Source organism: Zonotrichia leucophrys, chromosome 3 (assembly GCF_028769735.1).
Source record: "Zonotrichia leucophrys gambelii isolate GWCS_2022_RI chromosome 3, RI_Zleu_2.0, whole genome shotgun sequence".
NCBI classification, from domain to species: domain Eukaryota; kingdom Metazoa; phylum Chordata; class Aves; order Passeriformes; family Passerellidae; genus Zonotrichia; species Zonotrichia leucophrys.
In genome coordinates, this window is record NC_088172.1 from 51,351,200 (window position 1) to 51,373,144 (window position 21,945).

The 21,945-nt window shown below is 36.0% G+C and overlaps 1 protein-coding gene across 17 annotated transcripts in view; it reads right to left on the reverse strand.

The window, feature by feature from the left end:
* SYNE1 (spectrin repeat containing nuclear envelope protein 1) overlaps positions 1 to 21,945 on the reverse strand; it is a 295,365-nt gene that overhangs the window by 196,716 nt on the left and 76,704 nt on the right. For 16 of the 17 annotated variants that reach the window (XM_064708165.1, XM_064708183.1, XM_064708172.1 and 13 more), the window contains 8 exons: positions 15,203 to 15,310; positions 14,309 to 14,446; positions 12,981 to 13,145; positions 9,846 to 9,958; positions 9,146 to 9,314; positions 5,533 to 5,629; positions 3,983 to 4,185; positions 214 to 378 (listed from right to left, as the gene is read on the reverse strand). In XM_064708165.1, the coding sequence (XP_064564235.1) occupies positions 214 to 378; positions 3,983 to 4,185; positions 5,533 to 5,629; positions 9,146 to 9,314; positions 9,846 to 9,958; positions 12,981 to 13,145; positions 14,309 to 14,446; positions 15,203 to 15,310 (1,158 nt within the window). Of the gene's footprint in view, positions 1 to 213; positions 379 to 3,982; positions 4,186 to 5,532; positions 5,630 to 9,145; positions 9,315 to 9,845; positions 9,959 to 10,500; positions 10,602 to 12,980; positions 13,146 to 14,308; positions 14,447 to 15,202; positions 15,311 to 21,945 lie in introns of those variants that run through there. The other variant, XM_064708181.1, reaches the window with a different exon arrangement.

A 21,945-nucleotide genomic window follows, 5' to 3' on the forward strand; every position in this document is an offset into this window, starting at 1 on the left:
AGCCTCCAAACAGCTGTATAACCAAAAAGGTAAATAAAAGAAGAGCCCAAATACAATAAATTACTGTCAGGGAGTAATTTCTAATTTAAGTACTGATGAACAGTTAGGCACTTTAGAAAGCTGTCCTATAGTCCTGCTAACAGGGCAACCTGTCTTGCTTGCCTGGAAATGACAAAGTAAATATTTAAAAGTTACAAGGGCAAAATCACTCACCTGCTTAACTTGCATAAACAATTCTCTCCATCTTCCATTTAGCAACAGAAGCTGCTGTTTAAGGTCTCTGGAAATGGTCTCATCACATGTTTCAATTAGAAAATTACCAGCATCATTCATGGCTGTGTGCTGTTGGATCCAATGAGGTAAGTGCCGGAAGAAATCCTGAGGAAGAAAATAAAAACAGTTCCAAAACCTTTTTCAATTAGTCTTTATCTTAAATCATAAACCTAAAATTTAATCAACCGCTCATGACTTGATAAAATCTTGTTGAGCAATTATCCTCTGATGCTCTTCGCATCAAATATGCTACAACAGGATTTTAATGTCAGTGAATATAACCTGTGGAATTAAAAATTACTGCCAGTTTACTTACAGCTCATTTTACTCCAGAGTGACTTCAGTTAAAGCAATGAAACTCCTCCTTAAGAGAAAAACCCACAATTGAAAATGCTGTTAGAAGTCAAGTATTTTCTGTGTTGTCCTTAAACAGTGTGGGCTGACAGTAACCCAGCCATATGCAAGCTGTGGAGTGGTCCTTTCCCTCCTGTGAACCACATGCAGCATTCCAAGGTCTGGCCTCTCACAAGGCCTTTGAAGACTTATTTTTTTATCACTGCTTCTTTTTATCTCAGTGCAGGTGAGCACAGAGGGGAAAGAGATAGGTGTCAGTGATTTTGTCCCCCTCGCTGAGACAGCCTAATAAACTGTATGCATCTTGCAGGCAGGTATGTGCACATAAACTGGTAGAGAACACAAATTCCCTCCTTTTCTCTGTTCCTGACAATGGGCAATAGTTCCTAAGGCAGGTATCCCTGGGCTCAATGACTCCACCTATATCATAAACAAAACAGGACTCAAGCACTGTCTCATGATTGTCCACATCTTCTCTGACATGGTTTTGGCTTGTCCCCGGTACCCTTCTCACAAACAATGCATAATTCAATGAATAGCACAGTCTGTTCCAAACAGACTGGATCATGAGGATGTCTTCCTTCAGGGGAGAAGGAGTAATCAGAAGCATTCAAGCTACCTGATCCTCAGATTTAGGAGGGGCAGTGATGCATTTTGTTTACAACTATCAATCTACCCTATAATTCCAAAACCATTCACCTTCCATGTGACAGTCGAATACAGTCCTTTGCTCAATGGTATATGAGAAAAATTCCTATCCAACCACACTGTCAGACACCCCAAGTTTCAGAGATACAGTTCTGAAACTGTATTTGTCAGAACCCAGCCCCATATAAAAGAAATTCAGATGCAACTGTAAAGAAAAAGTCACATGGTTGTATACTGGTCAAATATACTGAAGAGAGAATTGAACACCACACAGTGTTTCAGTTCCTTCAAGCTGAAATCAATAGGATTCAGGTGCTCTGTACTAAAATATCAGTGAAAAAATTTAATCAGCTCAATAAACTGCATCTGCAGTTTGAAGTTTTTTTCACTTGCAGTGGAGCAACCCCCTTGCTTTGTACAAAGGCTAACCTGTATGAGCACATCCAAAAGAAAGAAAGTCTACTGAATATGGCACTGGTCAGCTTTCCAATGGTCAGGCTCATTAGAGGGCAAGAAGAAAAAAACATGTGGAATGAACTACTCACATCCTTGCTTCCGCACCTTATTCCCACAAACCATTACCTTCTGCAGACCTGGCTGGGGAGGCTCTCCATTTCAGAAGCCAACCTAAGACGTGCTAATTTTAAACAAGTTTGGGAAGCACACATCATTGTCAATTAAAACACTGCACCTCTTTTCAAGGAAGCCACTAGATGAGATCTAAAAGCTCTCTAAAACCTTTTGGATAGAGCTGTGTGAGGAAAGTGTGGGAGGATGCAGTCAGAGTGAAATTATGGAAAGTGCTTAAGAGGTAGTGGAAGTAAACAAAGGAGCTGTAGAAGGAACAGCTTGAAAAATCCAAGCATACTGGTAATTTTTTTTGCAACATCTTCAGTATTACAGATTCACAATAAGGTTTCTGAAAACTGAAGCCAATGAGAAAGCCAACGGGGCACTTTCTCTTCCAAATCAAACATGCTGGTCTGGAAATAATGCAGAGATAACACAAAGAAGACAAAATCATGGCAGCATGATGAAGGGCTACTGTGGTCTCTGCCTAGGATAGGATATAGAGGCCTTAAGTAATACAGGTAAGGTATGGAAATGGGCAACTTTGTTTCATATTACTGATATCGTTGTGGCTTTACAGAAAAAATATTTCGAAATGTTAAAAATATTTGATGCCATATTCCAAACAGTAGTTATCATCTTTCACCTGGTGTTCCAGATGTTTTTTCTTCATGGCTGTAAAACTTAATTTTACAAACCACTATAAGAATTGATTTTAAAACTGCTAAATCAGACCTATCCTTGCAACTATCTAAGTGAACATTATTGCTGTGGAGAGCCAAATTCAGCATTAAAAGTAGAAGTAACTTTTAAATATGTATGTCAGTCTACAGACAGATGCTATCACTCAGTAACCTTTAACAGGTTTGAGCCAATTATTTTTAAGAAAAAAAATTAGCATTTTGGGAAGAATAAAGCTTCAAGTCTAAGGTTTTCAACAAGATTTCTTGAATTTCTTGAAATCATATATCAGAATGAAAGGAATTATTTTTGGATTTATGTTAGAAACAAAAAGCAAGTATATACTGTATGGGTATGTTCAAATTTCTGCTTTGAAAATCTTTGAAGATAAAGTTATACATCTAAACAGAAAAGTAAATGTTTTGATTTTATTCATATACATGGATTTAAGAATATTTAATTTTAATCATTGTTCAGTTACTTACATAAAACATACACCATTATCTAAGATCACCCTGATCAGCAGAAGTCATCCTTCCTGCCTAGTAATAATTTTTTGTATCTATATTATGCCACACTGTTTTTTTTCACTGTTTTACTTTATTTAAAAAATGTATTCCATTAATTTACATCAGTTTGAACTAACAAACTTTAAAAAAGAGCATACTGTTTTTTTCACATAACATGAAATGCTCATTCCTGACCTGATGTCAGTTTGCCATCTTATAGCCCATGAGAACCCTACTTGAGTGTGAAGAGCTATACAGCTGCTATATTGGGATCAGGTGCAAATTCAGCACCTATTAAACACAGGACTATTCAAGTCAATCCAGGTTATTATTGAAGGTTTACAAACCTAAATCTCAGTGCCTCAGTACTCTAACATTACAACAGGAAAAAAAAAAAAAACCTAACCAGAAGAACCATCTTTATAACTTCAGGTCTCCAAAATCAATTGTCTAAAAGATTTCTGAAATGCCAGGGAAATGGGTGTATTAATCAGCCATCAAATATAGCAACACATATTAATGACACTGCTCTTTGAAGGTTATGATTACTGAAATCTGTCATCTGGAACAGTGAGTGGAAATGTCTTTACAGGTAGTCCATGATTACTCACTTTGGTGCTAAGAGCTGTATTTGCCTTTGAGTGAATCATGCAACATTCCTATCTCTCAGCAATACTGCTGCCCTGTATTCATGTCAAAGATGCCTCTAGTCATGGTACCACAGAAAAGGCTTTCTCTATTGTGTATATATATATATATATATATATATGTATATACTTGGGTACACATATATTTGTCTCTAGATGCTATACAAGCAAACACTGAATCTCCTGTGTTGAATGAAGACAGGATGTCCAAGTCTGAGCAAAACCTAAGCAAATGCAAAAAAAAAAAAAAAATTCAGTGTTTCACAATTTACAAAACAGCCATATGAATATGCTACATACCTTTTTGGAATGTTCAGGCTGATTCAGCATTTTTTCAGCATCTTCAAGCCAAGCTTGCAGACCTGCCACAGTGCTGCTGTATCTGTCCCAATTAGCAATTACTTCTTCCAGCATGCTTCTTACACTTCTCACCTCTACTGAGAGGTTCCTCCACTGAGCTGTGGTGTCACTCATGAATTTCATCACATTCTCAACTTCCTCCACTGAGATACAGGAAAAACATTGATTATTTTGTTTCATTACCATTTCTGTAAAGATTAACTTTATATCATGCTTATTCACTGTCATCAGGGAATGTTATTTTAATGTAACTTCTATTTCAGTAGGCTTTTATATATGAATGTTCAGTTCATAGCCCAATTTTAGCACAAGATCATGACTGAGAAATTAAATGTGTGAATTAAAGACTTAGGAAAGTACATAAAATGAGTGCTAAATTAAAACAGTAACACTACATATTGTGTGTGGTGTCCATTTCAAATCTGCAATAAAAGAAATCAAGAGACAGGCTTGACTTAAAAATAGTAGCAAATGAGAGTTGCATAATATAAAAACACATATTATGTCTACATTGAAAAGTATGGAATGAAATTCTGGTCTTCCTGCCATTGACATTGAAACCAAACTGCTGCTAATTTTTGCCATTTAACTTTTAGCATTTTCCACATGGCAATAAAGGAAAAAATGTGTCCTCATTCCATTTTCTTCCAGAAAGAAGAATAAAGGGCAAGCAAATGCTGAGACTTTACAGAATATGCAGAATGTATTTGTTTTAAAGAGTTTTTAGCCAATTTGAACTGCTATTGCTGAATTAACATATGTTAGCATTTGTTCTTTAGAAAAGAATTTGCTACTGGATTTTATTAATAGCATTGAATAAGTCTCTGACTTTTGTTCTTTGTAAGAATAGCTTGGAAAAATGTTTACTTTTGTAAAACTTGGGTGTCACTATCAATTTAAATTTTACAGCAAACAAAAGTATCCATTTCCTCCTCCCCTTAGCAGCAGCTGCAACAATCCTCCAAAGACATTATTGTGCTACAGATTAATGTGATCTCATGTCTGTAACTATCTAGGTCAAATATTGCCCTGGAATTCTCACTGAACTCAGCAGCATTCAGAAATGACAGGAGCCAGCTGTTGAATCAGCTATACATTTTTTTCTCATGTATGTCCATATTGCAACTACCATTTGAGTTCCTCTTGCAGGTTTTCAAACTTAATGAGGAACCTCCAATAAACCAAAGGATGATTTTGCAACTACAATACTGGGAACAACTCCCAGTCGCCTTTTTCTTTTAAATTAAGTGAAGCCAGGGAGTATTTCCAGCCACTAGAACACTATTTTCCCTACTCCTAACTTGGTTCCTGTCACAATTTTTTATCCCAAATTAATAACACTGAAATAATCCAAGAGTTAGCATGGACAATGGGCTTTTCCCAGGAGGAAGTCTGAATATGACCACCCCCCTCCTCTGGAGAGTCAGAAGCAGCAGCCTGCTCTGGACCAGGTGCCCACATGCGAGTGACAAAGAAATATAGACATTTACCTGAGCCATTTGCTTTGGCATACATTTCAGCTGCTCGTTTCAAGATCTGGTAGGTAACTTCATACTGCTCAAAGAATTTACTATTTTCAATAACAGACTGAAAAGAGAAAAACAGATAAAATAAAGATGGGCATTAGGATTAGCAATAATTTATATAAAATTACATAAGGATACTGATGACGACGTTTAACTTCTTTATTCCTCTATTCATATTTTCATCATTATAAAATAATATTTTTAATAACATAATTATAAAACAGCATACAAATGTCACCTTTTCAATTTAATGGTACAGCAGAGTATATAATGTCAAATACAGACTTATTTACTTTCCACATGGAAAGGTTATTTGAAGTTCCTTCTTTGCTGTCTTGCTGGAAATCATTAGCACATGATACTTAGAATATACAGAAACTGAGTAACTAACAAGTTGTTTAATGAAAACTGTTTTACACTCAAAATTAAGTGAAGTCATTTTAATAAAACAGAAATTTTCCTTCATAGATGTTGTCACAAAAATCAAATCCAATTGTTCCTGTATTAAGCCTTTGCAGCAAGACAGGTTACACCTTAATAGATGAAAAACTTTTGCTTTATTCTTCAATTTTTCTTTACCTCCTTTGCAATTGCCAAAAAAGTAAGATCATGGAAACACTGCGCAAAGAGATGCTGCTTTTCCGAAGTGTGACACAGTTCTGTTCCTTTGTGAGTGATGGTTTAGCTCTGTGATGTGTTAAAGTGCGATGAATAAATTATCTGGAAATATTTTGGTAAAAAATTTATGCCTCTGACATTTATGCCTCCTTATCCCTTATGGCAAATGAAACTGACCTTTTTTTACATGTCTTTCAGAAATATTATTTCATTTAAGTGCAATACAGAATTATAGCTCTACATTATGCAAGCACATTATATCTTGCACTACCAGTGTTAAAAGAGGAAGAGAAAGGTAAAATTTGGAATGGTTCTTTAATTTATGTTGCATCTCATTCCTCCTCAGATTACAAAATTAAGGAAGCATACCCCCACATATGTCTGAATGCCAGAATAGACAAAATCAGGCAAGTGTGATTTTGATTAAACCAGGTTTCAAATGAAGTCCATGTTCAATGTATTTTCACAGGAGAACCAGATCTTGTGTGTCCATAAATCCATATTGTATAACATGAAAAATGCACTTAAAAATAATTCTGCCAGTATATATCTAAAACCTTTCTATTTAAAACCTTTAACAGTTGCTATGTCAGGTTACAACAGCTATCTAGTAGATAATTTAGAACTGAGTTTATTACTAAGGAAACTAGAAGTCAAGAACAATCACAATTTTTCTCTGTTCTCCTGTTAAAACAAAATCTGCCATGTATGAAAACCTACAGGCTTTATCATGAATTGTGTGACAGACTCATGATTTCACCTTTGCCAAACCCATGCAGACACGTTAATCTGAACCAAAACCTCCAAGACTTCACATGAAAGAGCAAAAAAAATTATATAACACTGATATCAAGAGCTATCTGAAATGTTTCCAAAAATTAAATAAAGACATTTTACTGATTAATATTGTCTACCATCTGACAAGACTCCTTGAAGAAAATAAGCAGCTTTCTCAAAGCAGTGTAGCATATGATGCTAAAAAAGTGCTAACACAGCAGTGCTACAACACATTTCCATGGGGTAAAACCCATGGATAACTGTACCTAGTATCTCCATTACAGTGGAATTTGGTACAATTTATTATTCAGGTTGATGGTGTGCAAGTCTGTGCTGACCTTTACTTCTGGTGTATGACAGACGGGTAAAAAGATGTTAAGATTAAGTAAAAATCACCACTTTTATTTTTAAGCTACAGTACATAAATATTTTCCAGGCATATGTTCTATCCAGATCCTAATTACGCATGTTCCTAGAATGCTGACATTCCCCAGTCTGTTTTGGCAGACAAACAGACTTACATTTTTATCTCCTGCTAATATAATCACTCTGACTCTAAGGTACTGACTACAGTCTTCCTATGTAAGACTCCTAATATACTGGAAGAGTAACACTTGTCCCTTAGTCCTAGAAAACTGGTCCCAGGTAAGCCAAAGCACATAAATTCTCTCTCCATTGCATCTTGAAGGAGTAGAAGTCAAGGCCATTTCACGAGTGAAAAGGAGACTGATTTATCTTCTTGTCCTAATTTCCTCATTTTGATGTTATACAGTTTCAAAAATAATGCAAGGAAGCATCTTCCTTCTCTAAAGACCACCTCAGCATCAGTGGTCTGAATTACAAGAACAGTTGAGGCACTTGCAAACTAATATACAAATTAATAACTTCATGTTCCTCTTAAAGGAAAAAAAATAAGAAAGTTACTAAAAAACCATGAAAATTCAAGCTATTCCCTGTTTTATTATTTCCCTTGTCACCTTTGAGTAGTTTTTTTTACAGCCTAAAAAGGAAAGTAAAAAAGTGGACTACAATCCTAGTTATTGCACATCACTCCAGCAAACTAAGTTAATTCAAGTAATTATCTGAAGCTTGTAAAGCTTGTCCATAAAAGAAGGTTAACTGACTCCTGAATTTTTGTGTGCCCATAACTGCTAGAGTTTAAACACTTTGAAGAGTGAGAATTTCACCCAAATTCCATTGAGTTTGAAATTTTCTTCTCAAAAAAGTGGGGACATCAGTAATTTTCTCTGTTCATTGACCTGGCTCTGAATGGTTCTGTAACTGCATTGGTTTTTTCAGACTTAATTTTTGTGTGCAAGTTTCCCTATATGGATTAGATAGAAGGGAAAAATATATTTAGACCAACCCTGCTTTTGAAAGAATCCTTCATGCCCTAATGTAGAAGTGCAGCAGTACTATCATTCTACCTACACTTGGCACTGCACGTGTGAATTTAAAAAGATGCAGCAGCGTAACACTGAAGAAGAATTTATCAATGAACACTTGTAAGTCAAGGGTTTCTGTTCCTTAACATTGTAAATGGCTGACACAGAGCTGGAGCAAGCTCTTTCCAGAATAGAAATTTTAAAAAACGGTTTAATATACTAATGATGAGTAGGAAAAGAAAAATCTTTCTTTAAAAGAGGAAAATTAATCACCTATAGGTATATTATATTATATTAAAGAAATATATGAAGGTAAAATAACATTCTGTTTTATTTGTCTTTTGGAACACTCTAAAAATATTGTGTGTGAATGCATGCCAAATGCCTCCTCTGTCTTTAACTCTTAAAACTGTATAGACTCACTATAAAGTGCTTCTATCCAGGTGTAAAAGGAGATTAAATTAACTTCTCTGGAATTGCTACAAAAAGGAAGTAAAAATCTAAGATTTGGAACCTCCAGACATGCTTCCTAAATTAATCACTAGAGAGCAGCTGGAATAATATTTCTCTTTTTCAAAAAATGATGCAAAGAGAATAATTTTTACTTTTAGCCTTTGGCCTAAAGTTCCTCCATGGGGAAGATAGATTCACATCTGAATATATATTTCATAGGAATGCAGTCATAAAGTTGATGACTGACAAGTCTGATATCTGTGTCTATTCTTTTACACAATTCTAGCAAACTTAAATATGAGAATTTCAAAAATGGTTATAAAAAGAGGACAACCCCAACTTACAATATAATTTTGAAGAAGCAGTTCCACGGACTCTCGCCTTCCGTATTTGATTATCCATGATTTTAACTTTGATTCTGCAAAGACTAAGAGTGACAGCAGACGGTACTTCAGCTCCAGAAACTCCATCTTCAACAGATGGAGCTCAGATGAAGAGACAACAAAATTAAACCTATAAAATGAATCACAGTACAATATAATAGAGCAATATTCATTTCTGCAGAAGAGACTGAAAGCAGTTTGGATATTTTTCTAATCTTTCACCTCATTTAGAATCTACAAACATTTAACTTTGTGTGATGATATTCTAATGACTGCTCTTGAACAATAAACTAATCAAATTTCTTTTTAATCATAGAAAATATCAGTTCACTTCTGTTATTAAGTTTTGCAAAGTCATTTTTCTTTTTTTTCACATGCATCCTGGCTGTTATATAACATTTCTTCCAGGGACAAGTAATAACAGCATCAGTATAAAAAAAGTACTCCTATCTAAAATTTATCCCTTGTTTTGATTCTCATCAATCTTAAAAGCATCAGGTTTTTCAGTATATTTTTATGTATATTCTAGGAGGTTTTTCCATCCATCTCAGTTTGCCACTGAGCAATGTAACTAGACAGGGATCACTGCATGAACAGATAAAAAAGCAAACAGGCTTTCCTTCATGCACAAAAGCTTTTCATTTCAGATTGAAAGCCTTACCTGTCTGCCATATCCTCTAACTGGTCATGTGGAACAGGCACGCCATTAACGGACCTGGTCCTGTGGATCTCGTGGAATGCCTTTTTGTGACCATCTATGTTTTTCAGCAGATCCTGATTGGATTTTAAGAAAGAGAGAGATATTGAGAGAGTGGGGGGAGGGAGGAGAGGGAGAGAAAAGGCTCACAGTAGGCTATCTAACTAATAAGCACAGTTTTAAGCCGGCTCTGCTGACTCAATGTAGTTAACTATTTGATCGTGCTCTCACATTTCCATGCAAGGTAATGCACACTACATGAGCATTTACACCAACTTAAACGTTTACACCAGGGAACCTCCTTATGTGAAGCTCTGTTACAGCCATTTCAAACAATTAGAAAAGATTTTAAAACAGGATACACTGCAAAAGGTTTAACAAAACAAGAACCCTTAACTGTATTAAATAATCTCTGAAATTCAGTCTGCCAGTATGATAACATCCCAAAAGCATAATCCTCCTAAATTTACTCTTTAAATCTTTATAACAGATACTAACCTTTGCTAAGTATAGACTGAAATTTTAAGCAACTAATCTGCTCTACTATATATAGGAGGAAGATCTATAGCTCCTTCTCTAAGTACATACTCCATATTTAGTAAACTTTTCACTCTCTCACCATCAAAAGACTTCAGGATGGCTGTCTCAGCCCTGCACGAGCGACTGCGGAATGTGGTACCCGACCTGTATTGCTGCGATCTGAACCGTAGCAGTGCGAGCCCTACAGCAGAGCACACTTCAGCTGTAACTAAGCAACACCGCTTCACACGGCTTCCCAGAGATTACATATTGAAGTGAATGACTGGCAGCAGCCTTTGAAGAGATACTCCTAGCAGTAACACGTCAAGTCCCCCGAGAGAGCACAGAATGGTGGGGGGTTTTTCACTGCAGACAGACAGCTGCTAGCACAAGGTGCTCAGAAGCCTGCCAGCAAAGGAGATCGTACCAAGGTTCCCCCTCTCCCACCTCAGGGAAAAAAATGCAGCTTCTGCACAGATCCTACATATGTATTTATTCCTACGTGCCAAGGAAGGGCTTCTCCCCAGCCAAATTTCGGTGCTTGCACAGGAGGAATCAGTGGAAATTCTCTGGCTCAGCTCACCAAATGGCCCCACTATTCCCATCAACCTGCCTGGGCTTCCATTGTTTTCTACTTCAGCCAACACCTTGCTGTGAAGAGAAATGAGCTAGGCTTTCTCAGATGCAAGTGATGTGCTGATTTTACCATGCTGAAGACTCCTGACTGGCATAGTCTCACATAAAGGGAAGATTTGGAACAAATATCTCAGCTGTCTTTGGGACCTTGACATACAAGGGATGCAAAGGAGGCAAAGGGATGTCCCTAACATGCACCCCTAACTGGTGAGTCAAAACAAATCACAGCAGTTTCATCCAACATCAACAGGAATCTCATGAAAACTTATATACAGCATGCTCATAAAATGAAATCCTGCTCTGGGAAATGACCCTCAGCAAGCACAGACATTGCCCTTAATTCCTGGATCTCGGTAGCAATAGCAACTAAAATAAGCATAGGTGCTTGCCTGATTGTACAAGGTTTGTCCAAATAAGCTTGTACATTTTGTACTAAATTCAATTAGGTCATAAGCTACAAAGTTCACTAAAATAACCCATTGTCAGATGAGACAAAGATAAAAAGGAAGCAATGATGTCATCTGAACAAATCCAAACAAACAAACAAATCAGAAGGCCACAAGGAAACAAGGACTGAAAAAATACATGAATGCATTTCTGGTACTATCCAGTAGCACATTTGGATTCATCAATTCAAATCTGAGCAACAAAACAAACTCCAGGAACAGATATAATTATATATGCTTCTCTTGAAGCTTTTTCCATCCCACTCCCATGGGAAAACACCCTTGGCACAGATTAACCTAAATCAAAGTTAACTTGTTGGCATGGAAATCCTTCACCACAGCATTTCTGATGCAGATAAAAAATAGTTTAGGGCACACTCTTTTGGACTTCTTATAAATGTATCAAAAGGAGGTCTACAGTGTTCACATTCTAAGAACAAAAGTGTTTGACTTGTTAATTTTTTTTAAACAAATCTCAAATCCTATGAATCCTGAAATCTTTGATGCTACCAAGAAATTAATGAAATTTAGCATTACAAGAGACAAGACTAAAAAAATCGTATCTTCCTTAAGATTTTAACTTTTTTTAAAATTTAATTAGTTCCTACTCAAGTTAGAAAAGCTACAATTGTTTTAATAGAAAGGAATCAGGTGACCATGAAACTTATCAGCTTTTCATGATATAACATTGCTTTTTGATGAAAAAACCCTACCCATATCCTAAACACAAAAAGTAACAAATTTACAAAAAAATTTTTAATATAGTAGTGATAGAGGAGAAAAAATAAAAAATATAAAACAATACAACCTCAAGTACTGCCTTTCTCTACAGCATCTTTTCCCTTCCATTTACTGGTTCAGTTTCTTTTATCATCTCACCAGCAAATTTTTTCACCAATACATTTTTCTCACACATATTATGCAAATCCACAGGAAAAAAACTCACTGCTTTGGTTTTAAATGAGAACTTGGACTCAGCATAGAACGATGGTACAATTATTTACATTCATCTGGAAAATTTCCTGTTTACCACAGCATGCTATCTGCCATCACAGATGGCTATCATGCTATCTGTCATCACAACACTATCAAAATTCACTGCATTCTCATTTTCTCCCCCCCAAGAATGTCACCTGCACTGACTATCAGTACAGTTAGTGCATTCATTCCCTTTTTCCTGTTTCACCCAATTAGTTCATACTGGTTGAACAACGCACCCAATATTATGAATTCCCTACGGAATTTTACTGTAGAAATTAAAATAGTAAGACCTGACCTACTTCAGGTAGAAGAAGTAAAAACACTTGAAAGCAATTCTGAATATCTGAATATTGGTTGCAAGATCCACAGATATCACAGTTCAAATCACCATGACAAGATACCAATGTTTAACCACCACCAGCAGAAAATAGAAATAATTATTCTTGCAGAGTATGGATCATTTAAAGCTGTGAAAACAATGGAGGGCAACACACAGAACTAATGCATCCCCATCTACCTTATGTTGTTCAAGCTTCCTGTGTATTGTGTTTGCTGTTTCCTCATGAGCTTGCTGGACAGTTACTTCTTCCCTCAGAGCAGCCTCTGCCCTGTAGAGCCAAGCACCAATGGTACCCAAAGGTGCAGGAAGGGATTTATCAAGGTGTATGTGCCAATCAAGCATCTAGGAAGTAAAAGGAAAAGGACAAATTCCTCTTTTGCTAAAGAATACAAATAAGTACATTTATAAAAATCATACTTTACACTGTAAAATCAAACCCCCATGTAACAGAGTATAATTGAGACATTAGTGTAGGTATATTATTCCACATGAGTTTGGAAATTACAGCATTCTCACAGGCAACAATATCTCTATAAAAATTTGTTGATTTATGTATTTCCCTTTTTGAATAGTAATGGAGTAACTGGAACAACTGAGAATCAAAATACCTGGAATTTCATCAGTTAATATGCACAGAAAAGGGATACAAGAACTTCTTCTGCTAATGTAATTTAAATCATCTTCCTGTATAAAATTTTTATATTTCTATATTGAACATACTTTCTATATGCAAGATTCATATGAGTCTCAAAAGACTGTGGAGGGGAGAATATAGCAATAAAACACTGTGTCTAATTAGCAATGCCAGTTATGAGAGTGAAAACATCATGAAAAACATCATGAAAACTCCAGAATAATTTTAGACAGATTCTCTGTTAAATACATGACACAAAATATATATACATATATGCAGTATGGATATACACTAGTAATACTGTCTTAATAACATTTAATTTGGGTGAAACAGTATAATTTGCTTAGGAGTTTTCATTCACTTGTCCAAAATTCCAGCCATAAATACTAACATTAATTTATTACTATTGAAAATAGGTAAAAAGTAGAATTAAAGCCTCATTTATTGGTAACATATTCAGTATTACAATAATTTTTTTAGTTATACTAAAAAATGCTATATTAGAATTTCTCAAATAACTAGCTATTTACATTGGAACACTGGGTTTGGAAGTGGCATTGTGCATGCTTTTCTTTCTACCAACAACCTCTTTAACTTGGCTGAGCACAGTTACCACTCTTTCAAGTAAAGGGAAATCTCCAAGTATTGTCCTTCTCTTAAAGTTCATATTCTATCTTTGAGCAATATTAAAGATGATAGTGCAGTAAATATTCTCAAAACAAATACAAAATAATTCAGCAGTGCCAGAAATTTGGTCCACTTTTAGGTTCCTAATGTCCATTTAAATCAATAGCAAACAGGTTATTAAAGGGTTTCAAAATCTACCTTTTGTTTAATAAAAAAATACATAGCACAATGATTTTCAACTTACCCTGGAAGTAACTCTTTCCCATGCCTGCTTCACCACAGCTTGATCAAGGGATAATTTACCATCTTTCCTTACTGATTGGGTTGCAAGTTCAAACTGTTTCCTTTTTACCTCATATTGTACTCTGAAATGCTTATATGACTGCACAAAGAGAAAACCAAATAAATTGCAGTAGAGAGTGAAGGACTTAAATTCTTTAACATTTATGAAGTACCATAACTTATGAAAATTTTGCACTGATAGCTGTCCTAATTTTCCTAAAGAAGAATAGCATTTAACTTTTATATTTACTTGTATATTTTTTTATTTATATATAGATAGGACTTTTGTATTTCCCTTCAGCTATCAGGTGCACAAACCATATATGAAATGAGATAATAATTGATGAGATAAAACTGCAACTGGATTTAATGCTACTTGGGACAGTGGCTGCATTTAGAGAACAGTCAAGCTTCAGGAGAAAATTTAGGCCAAGTTTTGTATTTCTGATTTAGACATTAACCTTTGAGAGAGCGAATGAAAATAAGGCTCTGTGTCCTGTCCTCTCCACCTGTCACTTCATCCAGCCTTCAGTCATACCTCCTATCTGAGCTAAATCATGCAGGATCTGGAGGGAAGGCACAGACACATGCTCTCTCCTAACTAGGACAGTCCCTCTTCACACTGCTGGGAACAGCTCTGTGTTAGGCAAACCATCTGTGCACTGTCCTGCGTGGCAAAGCTGGAGCTGGCATTGTAACTCCTCCACCAATAACAGGCAAGACACTTTGTGTCCTTATTTCTTTAAACAACAATTTAGCGACTCTCATATGTACAGATTGCACAAAATACTGCAGCACCTGTTACACGTAATGATGACAAAGATTTGTTATCATACACAATTTCCCTGCTGCTTACCTGATACTTCTCTTGCAAGCTTGTTTCTGCCACCTGTGCTCGGGCTATGTCTCTTTCAAATTGTTCTGCCCACACTTTGAGGTCTCTTAGCACCAGTCTGTCTTCCTTCTATGATGTAGTACAAGCACACATTAAAAAGAAAAACCCTTTGCAGCCTTTTAGTAGAGCTGTCAGATGCAGTCCAGAAATTAACATCTCTGTAGCAATTCAAGGTCCTTACTTGTAGTGAAAGCAAATGTGCCAAATTCTCTTATCATTTACCTACCTGCAGTCTAAGTGAAAAGCATTCTCTCAGTATGAGAGAAGTCACCAAGTAGACATGAGTCTTACAGGAGTGAAATCATGAGTAACAGGGACATTGCAGAGTCAGAGATATCAGCAGTTTTCATCTGATGTTAAATTTACACAAAGTTCTTTAAAGATATCTTACCAACTAATTTTAGTCTTCAACAGATTGGCAAAGTCAATTTTCAGTTAAAAAGTTAATTGAGCTGAGACAGGAGAGGATTTTTTTAATCTTTTACCACGATTTTATTAGCTGGTCTGCTAATGCTGAAAAGAAAAGTTACTGTCTGATTGACTTCAGAGCAATCCTTGACATAAAGCTCCAAGTCTAGAAGATAGCAAAATATTTAGAATATTTTAACATGGAAAATGAAAAGTAAGAAAGAAAACCCAAGTATATTAAATTCCTTCTCCTTCTGTGCCATTTTATGGCTTTGAAGAAAAGCGTGTTTGTTTACAGTTTACCACTTCAGTCTGTCATGGCACTGCAGCTTTGTAAGGCAGCAAAGTTTTCTGCAGAATTCAGTGATCTGGCAGTGGACAGAAAAACACTAACGGGAAGTCTCAGGTCTGTGTGCATGTTATAAGCAAAAAGTTATCAGGAAACAAAGTATTCTGTGCACTGTGTAAGAAGGCTGGTCAAGCAGGATACAAGCGTCCCTCTCAGATTTCCAAACAACGAACCAGATGTGTTGGCTGCTAATCAGTAGCTACTTTTTGAAACCAAAGAAGCCTTATCACTGTAAAATTTGTCAGAAACAGACAAACAACAAATTTGGCCATTACAGAACAAATGCATCTTACATCTCATCATATAAGCTAATCACCTAAAATGAGTCACATTTCAAGCATTACATGAGAGAAGAAAAACTGGACCATAGGATAAAAAAAGAGTTGTCACTGCCTCCATTTAACAAACAAAGTACTGTCTTGCAAGAAATGAACCTGACAGGAGAAAGAAGCCAATTTATGGTTCCTTTCTTTGAAAGTTGCCTAAAATTTGTAAAATATAACTTCCCCTTAATAATTTTTAGAAGATAAAGCTTTTGCTTTATTTCAGCCAAGGAAAGGACAGGTTCCTCATATAAAAAAGAAATCTTTGATGTATTTCTACTAATTCTTTTACTGAGCCTCTGCTCAGAACAGAGTTAGTTGGACGTAATTTGCATGACAGCTTTGCAATTATCACAATTATCCTGATAGCCAGGCAGCTGCAGTGAGGTTAACATGCTGTTAGAGCAGCTGTGCTGGAACCAAGTTCTCTGTAGCTTGTGCTCCTGTCTTCTGACATGCACAGGCTGATACCTGAGAAACAGCATAGCACAGATACAACACCTCCTTGCTCCAGCTATCTGTAATAATGGGCCTTCCTTGGTGTTCCAAGCAGCCAAAACTCCCAGCACATCTAAATTTTCAAATCATTTAAATATAGAGAAGGAAAATAAAATTTCTATTCTTCTTGTTTGTGTGAATATAACACCAAGATTCCTTAAGAAAAGGAGCAAATTCATGACTACCCCCCTATGAGGAAGATCACAGAATAATTTAGGTTAGAAAGGACCTCTAAGATCATCAAATCCAGCCAAACAGAAGATAAAAAAGAGCATCTTAACTCATTCAGCCATGAAGAAAGAACTTTGGTGTTAAATTTGCTCTATTCCTAAGAAGCTATAACTTTAGTGAGACCATTGAGATCTCTGTTAGTATTTAGCTGCCAGCTCCATAAAAGCAATACTAAACTATGCATCTTAGTGGATTGAAAACACTACAGCAATCTCACTAACTGAAAATTTCAGTAAGATATTATTGATTCAACTGATGAAGGGAAGAAGTGTGCCCCAATGCTCTGTATATTACTTCTAATTCACACTATAAAATTCAGTTTCATAAAACACTGTTTCATATTCCTCATATTACTTAAGGTAAGACAGAGCATCTATATGACTGCAACTGTTCATACAATCTGAGCAGAGCAAGTATTTTGCATGGTTACATCACTAGTTTAAAATTTTAAATTTAAAACCCATTCTGATCAAATGTTTTTGAAATAGAGTATCTCTGGGATTAAGAATACCTTGATGGCACCGGAAGATAACACAGGAACAGCTTCACCTCTCTCAGACCACATATGGTTTCTCTGATACTAAGTTAAGAGGTACCATTTAGCCTTCTGCATTTAAAAAAACTATTAATTTAGGAAAATTTTGATCACTTTAATTGCAAAAGATGTAGATGCTTCAGCAACCCCCTAACTGGATGCTATAAATTGCATTGTGTAACAATGCATGATGAATCTTTTACTTATTCATATGTTTTCACAGGTGTCCAGTTCAGTAAACCACTTACCACCTGCAAATTAAATTCTGTGGTCCTTGGTTGATACTAAAGCATTTTAAAGTCTCAGTTTGGGAAATCAGCAGAAGAGATTCACTTTCTTAGACACCAAGGTACTTGTCATCAACACCCACCAGATTTAATGAGCTATCATTCTTAAAAAAAGACTTTCGTTAGTGTCTAGTATTCTTACTCTTAATAAAAAAAAAATCAAAATTACATTCTCACTGATATGTAAACTATTTTCTAAAGTCTGGCCCTCTAAAGTAGCATACAGATCAGAAGATAAATCATCAAACAGAAATTATCTAGAATAAATATCACTATTTGTGCTTTTTCTGGCATGAGAACCATTGATCTCTGATCCATCTATTTGAATTTATCTAAAATCCTGTGGTTCATTCAGTATGCTACTTCCAAGCAGCATTTCTAAATATTAATTTATCCTTACACAATTCCATGAATGTTCACATATTCGTGAAGACGAACAGAATTGGAGCACTCAGCTGACAAGGAACATCAAAGAAGGTATTCAGAGAGCAGAGTTTGAGTTCTGGTGTGATAATGGCAAAAATTTGCAAAGAAAGTTTTCAGCTCAGAATCAGTATTTTATTAACTGACATGCCAGATTTAATTTGAAAATTACATAATACAGAATACTGTAGGGTTTGAAGGGCTTAAAATATAATGAGAATTTTAATTCTGGACTGGAGAGGAAGTATTTTGTTTAGTTCCCTAACATGTAATTATAAACAAGGTGTACTGATCAAATTCTCAGGCACAGACACAATAAAATTTTCAACTATTACCTTTTAAATGAAAAAAAGCTTAAGTCTGTTTTTCAGGGACATGGAATCATTGTATTGCACATGTACTGAGAAAATGAAGTCCCTTCAAAAACGTTTCTGCATAAATTCAACTGATTCTGATGCTCATTTTGGAAACTCTGGCTTATATATGTACAGGTTACTGGATATATACATATATAGGTCACTGAAATTCACTCTCTGACAGCAGTATCACAGACACAGGGTGAAAGCTGAGCCAGGCATCACCTTCAGGGATGAAGTATTAATGACTAGCTGCAGAAGTAGACTAAATCCCTGGAAAAGCTCAGAAAGCTATTTTTGCAGCTGCTGCTCAGGAAATTCCTCTTACACTGGGGAACTCTGCTGGCATAAAAATGTCAGAGATGACAGGATTATCTTCTGAATTACTTGCTCATCAGAGCACAAGAAGAGAAAGACTTTACATCAGAAATACTTTGAGGGGGTGAGCTTTAAGTACAGCTAAATTTATACCATGATAAGGAAATCAGCAGAGCTTTTACCACTTCAAATCTCCTCTGGCTTAAGAAGTAATGTACTGGGGCTGTGTAAGGCTACGGATTTATAAAGTCACATTAAAGGTGCCCAAACTTGCTTGAATGGATTGAGAATATAGGAGTAATTCTGCTATCAATATAAATCTTTGCTTCAATACATCATTAGTTAGATATACATAATATGAGATGAAGATGAACCCTTGATCCTAGTAATTTTAAAATAATCTATTTTATAAATTTATTTAGAAAAAAAAATCCCAACCAAGACCCCCCAAGAATGTGGAATCTAGGCAATTAATTGGATCAGATAAAACTATAAACACTATTGACTGACTGCAGTGACACCTGCTATTTATTTCACAATGTATTCACTTCTGCAGTCTTCCAGTTTCACCTCTGAATGCTCACTTCATATACTCTGTGTTAGGTTTCTCAACGTCTCTCAGTCAATACTAGAAAATTAGAAGTAGCTAAAAGTCTAGGATGGTTAAAAAAGTATATTTTTAAAAATATAATAATTTAGATGAAAAAGGAGCAGCACATCACACAATTACAAATGAATACTCTCCCTCCAACTCACAAGCCACACACATCACTTACACAATCACACACTCTACTATCTACTCTATAAACCTAAAGACATACAAAATATCCATCTAAAATGAGATTAGATGTGTAGAAATATTGAACTATAATCTAATTATTTCATGTTTATATCTATACTTAAGAAAATCAAGAGCATGGTCTGAGATTTATTATAGGAATGTTGACTTTGTTTTCTATATTTCTTTGAAGTTATTTACAAAATTAAGTGTTGAGCTCTTAGGGTCAGCTCATGTAAGAGAGCAGACCTAGATTCATCATGTTAATATATTGCTTTTCAGGAAAGATAAACTTAAGGTTGGTAAACTAATATGCATTAAGCCCCCCAAAATCTAAATTCAAATAAGTGCAGGATTAAAAAAGGATAACAACCATTAAAGGTCCAATCCAAGCAATTATTCTGAGCATACACCCTTACCTTAAATTTCATAAAAGAAATGACAAAAGTTGGGATTGCTTGAAGTTCCTAGCAATATGAAACAAATGGGAAAACAAGAAGCAAGGAAAAAAAAAAAAAAGAAAAGAAGCAAAATAAAATAAAGCAAAGCAGGCAGAAAGTCCAGAGAGAATAGTAAGAGCCACACATGTAGGAATACAAGAGGTACTTAGAACTATTATCAAGCTCATGTGTCTGTATTATATCTAGTGAAGTAATTTTCATATTAGATTTGATTTCCAGATTATTAGTCACTACATAATTTATTTTATCTGGAAAAATAATTACTTACCTTAGAGTCACTGTGTTTCTTTGAGATATGTTGACTACATGAGTTCATACATGTTCATAGCTGGTCCATGCATGAGAGATTAGACCCCTTTTAATTCTGAAAATGCACATGCAAACAGCTGCTCCCTCTGACACCAAATAAGGGATAAGTTTCAATCATTACTCCACTTCTTCCAATGCAAATTCTTTACAAACTGAGCATTAAATAAGAAGGGAAGATGAACGGGAATTTGTGTGGACAACACATCTTGAAGAAACACAGTGATGGCTGAGCTGGGTGAAGGGGGGAAAGAGGGTTAGAAATCTCCTCTTGCCCTCCCTCTCCCTGCCAAAATTCACCCAGACACAGTCCAGTCTGAAGTAGGATCCTTCTAACTAAATGTAGGCATCTGCAACTAGGATAGTCCCTTTTCACTTCTTCAGGCAAGGTAGATAAAACCAGTTGTATCCAGCATCTACTGTCCAACTTATTCTACAGCAGGCACTGTCAGGCAAAATATATTCTTAAACAAGAAATTAGGATTAGTTCAAGAGCTCAGGGGACAAGAGTCTTGCAAGGTTATCTCTCCCAGGTACCTGGATTGTGTGATAAGTATTTCTTTAGACTATACTTCAGCAGGAAGACAGAGAGGCTAAAAATAGGGGGTTATACTGGTCACAAAAACAAAAAGCTTTTTAATCAACTGCGAACAATGTTTTATATATCATTACCTAAGGGATGGATTAATCTGACTGTTTTATCTCCGTTGAAATGCTCTGCAGCACAGGCTTCCAGAAGACTGTTTAAGACACTGTCTTAAGAGAGATGTATCTGGGGAAGTGTTTATCTTTTGCTGACCACAGGTGGAGTGTTGCAAACTTTTTAGATTTTAAAGGTGAATTCTATTCTAGATAACTAAACTAACCAAAGACAGTAAAAAGGAACATAGCTCTTCCTCCAGGAAACAAAGAATGATGACATGAGAAATTTAGTGCAATGTCAAACTCCTACTTTCTTCTCAAAGTCTGGAAGTTACTGGTTTCTGCAGCATGACATGCAAGGGGTCAGCACTTGTACCAAAATTTATGTGGCATGCTAGTGGAATATCTAAGAAGAGGAAGTGCTTCTGAGATCAGCACGTTAGCATGTCAAACTGATTTGTGTTGTTCTGCTTCCCAGTAATTCACATAGAATTCCAGATGCAGTCCATTATGTGCCCTTCCATAACTCGTGTGCTGGCAAACCTGTGGGTACATCCAGAGACAGGCAGGGCATGGAATGGCTCAATCCTCCATTCTCCTGCATCATCTCTGCATAAAGCTCAGGGGAAAGGGGTGAGGTTGTTCCTCAAAACCCAATCCCAGCATGGCAGAAGGCCTGGCCAAGGCTGTTGGCAGCAGAAGCTGCCCTGTGTGCCATGGTATGAGGATGGCAGGGCGGGCTCAGCCTGAACAGGCCACAGAACGAGGCTTCAGTGCTCACTCAATCCC